The sequence below is a fragment of the Physeter macrocephalus genome, chromosome 2 (genome assembly GCF_002837175.3).
Source record: "Physeter macrocephalus isolate SW-GA chromosome 2, ASM283717v5, whole genome shotgun sequence".
NCBI lineage: Eukaryota > Metazoa > Chordata > Mammalia > Artiodactyla > Physeteridae > Physeter > Physeter macrocephalus.
The window spans coordinates 3,568,696-3,578,115 of record NC_041215.1 but is presented as its reverse complement, the minus strand read 5'-3'; the positions used below and the strand labels follow the sequence as shown (position 1 = coordinate 3,578,115).

General features: G+C 44.6%; 1 protein-coding gene across 6 annotated transcripts in view; it reads left to right on the top strand.

Annotated features, from left to right (window-relative positions):
- Positions 1-9,420, top strand: part of STK10 (serine/threonine kinase 10) — a 131,593-nt gene that overhangs the window by 111,119 nt on the left and 11,054 nt on the right. For all 6 annotated transcript variants that reach the window (XM_024116318.3, XM_028497400.2, XM_024116317.3 and 3 more), the window contains 2 exons: positions 5,441-5,533; positions 8,309-8,438. In XM_024116318.3, coding sequence (XP_023972086.1) covers positions 5,441-5,533; positions 8,309-8,438 — 223 coding nt within the window. The remainder of the gene's footprint in view (positions 1-5,440; positions 5,534-8,308; positions 8,439-9,420) is intronic.

The window sequence follows — 9,420 nt, the reverse complement described above, 5'->3', positions numbered from 1 at the left end:
ACACTTTCTTTTTCTCTTCTTCTTCTGGGACCCCTATAATTCGAATATTGGTGCATTTAATGTTGTCCCAGAGATCTCTGAGACTGTCCTCAATTCTTTTCATTCTTTTTTCTTTATTATGCTCTGTGGTAGTTATTTCCACTATTTTATCTTCCAGGTCACTTATCCTTTCTTCTGCCTCAGTTATTCTGCTATTGATTCCTTCTAGAGAATTTTAAATTTCATTTATTGTGTTGTTCATCATTGTTTGTTTGCTCTTTAGTTCTTCTAGGTCCTTGTTAAATGTTTCTTCTATTTTCTCCATTCCATTTCCGAGATTTTGGATATCTTTACTGTCATTACTCTGAATTCTTTTTCAGGTAGACTGCCTATTTCTTCTTCATTTGTTTGGTCTGGTGGGTTTCTACCTTGCTCCATCGGCTGCATATTTCTCTGTCTTCTCATTTTGCCTAACTTGCTGTGTTTGGGGTCTGCTTTTTGCAGGCTGCAGGTTCACAGTTCCCATTGTTTTTGGTGTCTGCCCCCAGTGGGTAAGGTTGGTTCAGTGGCTTGTGTAGGCTTCCTGGTGGAGGGGACTGGTGCCTGTGTTCTGGTGGGTGGGGCTGGATCTTGTCTTTCTGGTGGGCAGGGCTGCATTTGGTGGTGTGTTTCGGGATGTCTGTGAACTTAGTATGATTTTAGGCAGCCTCTCTGCTAATGGGTGGGCTTGTGTTCTTGTCTTGCTAGTTGTTTGGCATGGGCCGTCCAGCACTGGAGCTTGCTGGCCGTTGGGTGGAGCTGGGTCTTAGCATTGAGATGGAGATCTCTGGGAGAGCTCTTGTCGATTGATATTACAAGGAGGTCTCTGGTGGTCCAATGTCCTGAACTCATCTCTCCCACCTCAGAGGCTCAGGCCTGACACCAGGCCAGTGCATCAAGACCCTGACAGCCACACGGCTCAGAAGAAAGGGGAGAAAAAAAGAAAGAAAAAAAATTTTTTTAATAAAAAAATAAAAAATATAGAATAAAATAAAATAAAATAATTAAAATTAAAAAATAATCAAAATAAAAAAATTTAAAAGTACTAAAAAAAAGAAAAGAGAGCAACCAAACCAATAAACAAATCCAGCAATGCTTGTCGATTGATATTACAAGGAGGTCTCTGGTGGTCCAATGTCCTGAACTCATCTCTCCCACCTCAGAGGCTCAGGCCTGACACCAGGCCAGTGCATCAAGACCCTGACAGCCACACGGCTCAGAAGAAAGGGGAGAAAAAAAGAAAGAAAAAAAATTTTTTTAATAAAAAAATTAAAAATATAGAATAAAATAAAATAATTAAAATTGAAAAATAATCAAAATAAAAAAATTTAAAAGTACTAAAAAAAAGAAAAGAGAGCAACCAAACCAATAAACAAATCCAGCAATGATAACAAGCGCTAAAAACTATACTAAGATAAACATAAAAATCAGAAACAAGTCAGTTGCACCTTTCTCTTCTTTGTTTGCACTGGGGTTCAAACAAAGCTCCTGGGGTTCAGCTTTGGGTTTGGCCCCACCTCGGTTGCCCTCAGGCTTCTGTTCCCGCCCAGAGAGGATGGGGTTAAAGCAACGGCTGATTAGGGTACTCTGGCTCACTCATGCTGGTGGGGTGGGGGAGGAGGAAGGGGTACGGTAGTTATAATTTGAATGCGGGGCGAGCCTTTGGTGGCAGAGGCTGGCGTGATGTTGCAACAGCCTAAGGTGTGCCGTGTGTTCTCCCGGGGAAGTTGTCCCTGGATCACGGGTCCCTGGCAGTGGCGGGCTGCACAGGCTTGCGGGGGGTGGAGTGTGGGCATGTGGATAGTGACCTGTGCTTGCACACAGGATTCTTGGTGGCTGCAGCAGCAGCCTTAGCGTTTCACACCTGTCTCTGGTGTCCGAGCTGATAGCTGCAGCTTGCGCCCGTCTCTGGAGCTTGTTTAGGCATTGCTCTGCCTTCTGTGGGCAGACAGGGAAGGAATCCCCTCTCCTCGCACACCTTGAAACAATGGTCTTTTGCCTCTTAGGCAGGTCCAGAGTTTTTCCTGGACTCCCTCCCGGCTAGCTGTGGTGCACTAGCCCCCTTCAGGCTGTGTTCTTGCAGCCAACCCCAGTCCTCTTCCTGGGACCAGACCACCGAAGCCTGAGCCTCAGCTCCCAGCCCCCACCTGCCCCGGCGGGTGAGCAGACAAGCCTCTCAGGCTGGTGAGTGCTGGTCGGCACTGATCCTCTGTGCAGGAATCTCTCCACTTTGCCCTCTGCACCCCTGTTGCTGCGCTCTCCTCCATGGCTGCAAAGCTTCCCCATTGCCCACACCCCTTCTCTGCCAGTGAAGGGGCTTCCTAGTGTGTGCAAACTTTTCCTCCTTCACAGCTCCCTCCCAGAGGTGCAGGTCCTGTCCCTATTCTTTTGTCTCTATTTTTTCTTTTCTTTTTTTTTTTTTTTGCCCTACCCAGGTATGTAGGGATTTTCTTGCCTTTTGCCAAGTCTGAGGTCTTCTGCCAGCGTTCAGTAGGTGTTCTGTAGGAGTTGTTCTTGCAGCCAACCCCAGTCCTCTTCCTGGGACCAGACCACCGAAGCCTGAGCCTCAGCTCCCAGCCCCCACCTGCCCCGGCGGGTGAGCAGACAAGCCTCTCAGGCTGGTGAGTGCTGGTTGGCACTGATCCTCTGTGCAGGAATCTCTCCACTTTGCCCTCTGCACCCCTGTTGCTGCGCTCTCCTCCATGGCTCCAAAGCTTACCCCCACCCCACCCTGTCTCCGCCTGTGAAGGGGCTTCCTAGTGTGTGGAAACTTTTCCTCCTTCACAGCTCCCTCCCAGAGGTGCAGGTCCTGTCCCTATTCTTTTGTCTCTATTTTTTCTTTTCTTTTTTTTTTTTTTTGCCCTACCCAGGTATGTAGGGATTTTCTTGCCTTTTGCCAAGTCTGAGGTCTTCTGCCAGCGTTCAGTAGGTGTTCTGTAGGAGTTGTTCCACGTGGAGATGTATTTTTGATGTGTTTGTGGGGAGGAAGGTGATCTCCATGTCTTACTCCTCTGCCATCTTGAAGGTCCCCCTTAATGTCAATTTCTAACGTCAGTGCTAGAGTATAGAAAATAGTGGTATATTGATCTTGTATCCTGACCTCACTAAACTCACTTACCAGTTCTAGTACTTTTTAAAAAATAGATTTCTTGGGATTTTCTACACAGACAATAATGTCTGCAAACAGAGTTTTATTTCTTCCTTTTTAATCTATATCTTTTTTTTTCTCTTTCTTGCTTTTTCATGCTGGCAAGGACCTCTAGTGGGATGTTGAGTAGGAATAGTAGAGTGGACATCCTTGCCTTGTTTCCAGTCTTAAGGGGAAAACATTTAGTATTTCATAGTTAAGTATGATGTTAGCATTAGGGTTTTTTTGTAGATGCCCTCTTTCAGATTAAGGAAGTTCCCTTCTATTCCTAGTTTGCTAATAGATTTTGTCATGAATGGATGTTGCATTTTGTCCGATGTTTTTCCTATATCAATTGATGTGATCATATAGTTTTTCTTCTTTAGTCTATTGATATTGTGAATTACATTGCTTTGTTTTCAAATATTGAATGAGCTTTACATTCCTGGGATAAAGTCCACTTGGTCATTATGTAGTTTACTTTTTATATATTACTAGATTGAACTTGCTAATATTTTGTTGAGGACTTTTGAGTCTATATTTATGAAAAGGATTTGGTTGGTGGTTTTAATGTCACTCTGGTTTTAGTTATCTATTTCTTCTTGAATGAGCTTTGGTAGTTTCTTTCAAGGAATTTGTCTGTTTCACCTAAGTGGCTGAATTTATTGACATAAAGCTGTTTTTAGGATTCCTTTAGTATCCTTTTTAATGACTGTAGGATCTGTAGTGATTTCTCTTTCACCCTTCATACTGGTAATTTGTGTTGTAGTATCCTCTTCCTCTCCCTCCTCCTTTTCCTTCTCCACTTCCTCCTTCTTCTCTGTCAATCTGACTAAAGGTTTATTAATTTTATTGACTTCTGCCTGATTCTTTGGCCAGAAACACAATGTTTCTTACAGTTTTAGCCACTGCATCACTGTCTAGGACAGGGGCAAAGCCAGGAGAGCAAAAGGAAAAAAAAAAATCCCTGGAAACTCACCGCCGGTACCAGCCCCTTCTATAAGTTTTGACTCCCTTTCATAGCCACCTGATTTTGTTTACTTTTCAGAGTCCTCAGTTAGTTGCTTTTTGTATTTTATCCAGAGTTTTTCACTGTAATCAGCAGGAATGAGAGGCTGCATTGGCATACCTCACCATGCCAGAAGTAGAACTCTCCTGGAATGCTCTTTTTTGATCATGGACAGTATGGAAAAATCCTTCACTACCTGCTCCTAAGAGCCCTGTCAGTGAGTGCATGTTTTGGGGTGTCAGGTAACTGTGAAGGTATGGGTTACTCAGAGAAAACTGTTTGAGGAACTCTAGCTTCCTTATAGTGAAGTGTCATGAATCTCTTCTTCTTCTGTTATAAAAAACAGAAAGCCAGTTCCAGCTGGCTTGAGAATACTATTAGTTCACCATCTACCCACCTGGCATCTTTTGGAGTCTCAAAGACATCAAACCAAGAACTCCTGGTCTCTGACCAGGAGGGCAGAAGTGTCACCAGGAATCCTTCATCTCTTAATATTGCTTCCATGCATTGATTCTGTCTCAGGCAGACCCCTCCAGGGTGGTCCACCATGGCCTACATCCTCCCAGCTCAGCAACCCCAAAGGACAGAGCGCGGCTTTCCCCAATGATGCCAGCACCCATATGATGCCAGCACCCATCCTGAAGCTCTCACTAGCCCAGCGAAGATCACACGCTCATCTCTGAACCAATCCCAGATGCCAAGGCATGGAATGTGCTGATTGACAGCTTGGATCATATGCCCAGCCTAGAGTCAGATGGGGCTGGGGGCATCAGCCACACCTGAACCTCAGAGACTGAGCAGGGGCTACCTAATGCATGCATTCTCAACTGGGGTGATATCACCCCCTAGGAGTTAAAAACATCTTAGATATTATAATGGTCTCACGGATTGACAGTATATCTGTGGGATTAAAATTTCATGGTGTTGGGTAATTAGGGAAAAAATGTCTAAAAGGGCTTCTGAGGGGGCAACAATTTAAAAAGAGGTTGAGAAACACTGTCCTAAAAGAAACTGAGGTGCTGTCATCAGAAGAAGGGGGATGGATACCAGACAGCAAAAACAGCATCTGTCTGCTCTGAAGGAGTCTGGAAACTGGAGCCAGCAGCAGACAGGTGGCCAGTAGGTGCCATCTGTCAGCGGAGTGGAGAGCAGAGTCGGGGCTAGTGCCTAGAAAGCTGAGCCTCATCTTCAGTCTCCCTGGCCCAGGAGTTCTGGGATTGAAGCCTTATTCAGTATGAAGTGTGGAGGTACCCTGACCTAGCCATTTTCTGCTATCTCTGGTGCAGGTGAAGAATGAGGTGGAGAAGCTCCCCAGGCAGCAGCGGAAGGAAAGCATGAAGCAGAAGATGGAGGAGCATGCACAGAAGAAGCAGCTTCTCGTGAGTCCTTGCCCCTCAGCTGGGAAGTAGAGGGGTTGGGGAGTCTCAGGTTTGAGTCCCTCAATGGTGACCAGAGCTCTTCTCTGTCTGTGCCCATGCCCTGCCCTTTGAATACTCACCTCTCATTCTGAATAAATCAGACCATCCTGATTATCATCCCTGTTGTCATCTCCCCCATGCAGCCTTCCTTGACTGCCCTTGCTCCAGCTGGAAGTGAGCTCTCCCATCTCTAGGAGATACCACAGACCTTTACATCCAGCACTTCCTGCCTTGTTTTATAGCTGTTTGTACATCACATCTCCTTGACCAACCCAGTACGTCCCAGTACCTGGCATCTTCTGGAGAGTCTCAAAGACACCAAACCCAGATCTCCCTGACCTGGTCCTGTTCTTGTGTTCTGAGGGGACACCGTCCTCCACTGTGTTGTCAGGCCAGAAGCCTTGTCATTCCTGACACCTCTTTTCCCTGTAATCCTTCATCACCTCCTGAAGCTTGGGTTTTGTTTTTTTTTTAATCTCCAAACTCTCTCTCGATCCATCAACTTGTCAACATCTCTGTGACTCCCTAGCCATTCTTGTCTTTTGCCTGGACTGCTGCAGTAGCCTCCCAGCTAGTTTCCCTCCAGTTCTTGCAATTCTTTCTCTCATACCAGTTGTTGTGATCAATACGAATTCCAAATCTGATCATGGTACCCTTCCCCAACAGCCCTGGGCCTTTAAAACCTTCAGTGGCTCCCACTTTGTCCATAAGATCAGATCAGCCTTCTCACATGCTTTCAAGGCCCTATAGGTCTCTTGTCAGCCTCTCCCAGCTACACTCAGTCCCCTCTACCCCAGCCTCAGTAGCCTTCTTTTCACTTCATGCTCTCATTTTGTCCCACTTCCTCTGCCCCCAAATGCAAAGAAAATTAGTCTACAATTACAATTGTTTTGTATATTATCTGGTTTAGCATTCATGGCTTACCAGGATAGGTGCTGTTTGTTTTCCCCTTTACAGAGGAAGAAGCTAAGGCTCAGAGAGGTGACACTGCACAGTTAACAGTGGGGTCCAAGGCCTCAAGCTGAGTCTGACTCCAGGACACCATCATACTTTTTCTCTAACCTGTCCCTTGACAGGTTGATTAGAAAAAGAATGCAGGGCTAGGGAGAGTGGGGAGACAGGCCCTAGTCCCCACAGAGGGAGAGAAGACTGGCCCTTTTAGGAGGCCACTCTGGCAATTGCATCAAGAGCTTCAAAAATGTACACATCCTTTGGCCTAGATTTTCTGCTTCTAGGACTAATCTTGAAGATGAATCATCACAGAGGTTCAAGGACATTTAGCTACCAGAATGTGAAGAGCAGCAGTATCTAAAATAAAGAAAACCTATAAACAACCTATTATATATTGGGTAGATAAGTTGGGATAGCTAGCTATACCATGAAATATTTTCAGCCATTAAAACTTATTTTTGATAGAAGATTACATTATGACATGGAAAGGTCTTTTTAATAATTTTTTAAAGTTGTGGTAAAATAGACATAACATAAAATCTGGTATCTTACCCATTTTTAAGTGTGCAGTTCAGTGATATTAAGTACATTTACATCATTGTGAGTACCATCACCATGATCCATCTCCAGAACTCTTCATCTTGCAAAACAGAAACTCTGTACCCATTAAGCAGTAATTCCCCATGACACCCTGCCTCCAGTCCTTGGCAACCACCATTCTACTTTCTGTCTCTACAAATTTGACCTCATATAAGTGGAATCATACAGTTTTTGTCCTTTTGTGTCTGGTTAATTTCACTTACCTTGTCCTCAAGATTCATTCGTGTTGTAGCATATATAAGAATTTCCTTCCTTTTAAAGGCTGAATAATATTTCATTGTATGTATATACCACATTGTGTTTATACGTTCATCTGTTTATGGACACTTGAGTTGTTTCCAATCCCTTGGCTGTTGTGAATAATGCTGCCATGAATATGGGTGTACAAATATTTCTTCAAGTCTTTTAAAATAATTTTTGTGAAACAACAACAGATGTAAATACATTTATATAGATACACCAAAACCAGTTGCTAGCATTGAGTGATAGGATTAGTGCAAATTTTTAGTTCTTAACATGTTTCCTAAAATTTTTATTAAAAATTAAAAAAAAAATTTTTTTTTTATTGAAGTATAGTTGATTTACAATGTTGTGTTAGTTTCGGGTATACAGTGCAGTGATTTAGTGATATATAAATATATATTCTTTTTCAGATTCTTTTCCCTTATAGGATTTTTTGTTTGGTTGGTTTTGGTTTTTTTTGGCTGTGCCCAATGCGCAGCTTGGAGGATCTTAGTTCCCTGACCAGGGATCGAACCTGGGCCCTCAGCAGTGAGAGCTCCAAGTCCTAACTGCTGGACCACCAGGGGATTCCCCCTTATAGGTTATTTCAAAATATTGAGTATAGTTCCCTGTGCTATACAGTAGGTCCTTGTTGGTTATCTACTTCATGTATAGTAGCTAAAATTTTTAAATTTAAATTTCAGTTCTTTACTCTTTATTAAGGAAAATTTAAAACACAGGCAGAAACAAGTACAATAGTATAATGAATCCCCATAAACCCATCACCTGATCTCAGTAATTATTAACTCCTGTCCACTCACTGCCCCACTCTACTGTATTATTTTGAATCAAATCCCAGACATCGTATCATGTCACCTGTTAACATCTCAATATGTATCTCTAAAAAAAAAAAAAAAAAACCACAGTACCGTAAACATGCCTAAAATTTTAAATACTTAATAGGACCGGGACTTCCTCGCCAAGCAGAAGGAGGACCTGGAGTTGGCGATGAAGAGGATCACGGCCGACAACAGGCGGGAGATCTGTGACAAGGAGCGCGAGTGCCTCACTAGGAAGCAGGAGCTCCTTCGAGGTGGGTGCCCGAGAGCGGGGTGCGCATGTTGGCCCAGACTCTCCATGAATGTACATGCCAGCCCCGGGCAAGGAAGAACTGCTAGGTCTTCTCCACCCTAAGACCAAACATCAGCCTTTATGGTGAAACATGAGGAGAATCCCCACTGAAGTCAGGACTGAGGCAGAGATACCAGTTAGCAACAAGACTATCTGACATTATTGTGGATGTCAAGGAAGGGAAAAAAAAAAAAAAGGAAGCAATGTAGAGTGGGTGGAAATTGCACGTGAGTGAGCTGGGTTAACGGGGGTCGGGGGGCAGTACTGAGAGCCGCTTCTAGCAGCCATCACGTATCGAGCGACTCCTCTGCCTAGCCATGTGCCTTAATCTTACACCTTAGTCACACTGCATCCTATCCGTAACCCTGCACGGCAGGCCCTACTGTTCTCCCCATTTTTATAGATGAGGAAATTGAGGCTTGGAGAGTGACTCCTTTGGCTTGGGTTGCACAGTTAATGAGTGGTAGAGTGGGCCTTGGATGCAGACTTTATCTTGAAGCCAAGCTCTTAACTACCCTTGTGTGGTGGTGCTTTGGCAGGTTTGCATGCTGGTGAGTCCCTCCCAGCATTAGACTGTCCAGAGACAACAGTGTGAGCCACCACCCAGAGGGAGGAGGGCAGGGGAAATCCTGGGGAAGAAGGGGATCAGAGGGGGGCTTATGTATCTGGATGATGTCACTCAGCAGGGGGAGCTCAGCTGAGGAAGCTCTGGGGTAGAGAGCTCTGGAGGGTGCAGAGCTTGGGGTCTGTATGTAGCCCCCCGGCTATCTAATTTATGGCTAGCAGATGTTGGGTACAATTTTATGGGGTATGCAAAGCAGGCAGGCTCCAAATGGCTGGAAGTCTGTTGTTTGAACTGCATTTAAAACAACTGGATGGGCTTCCCTGGTGGCGCAGTGGTTGAGAGTCCGCCTGCCGATGCAGGGGACACGGGTTCGTGCCCC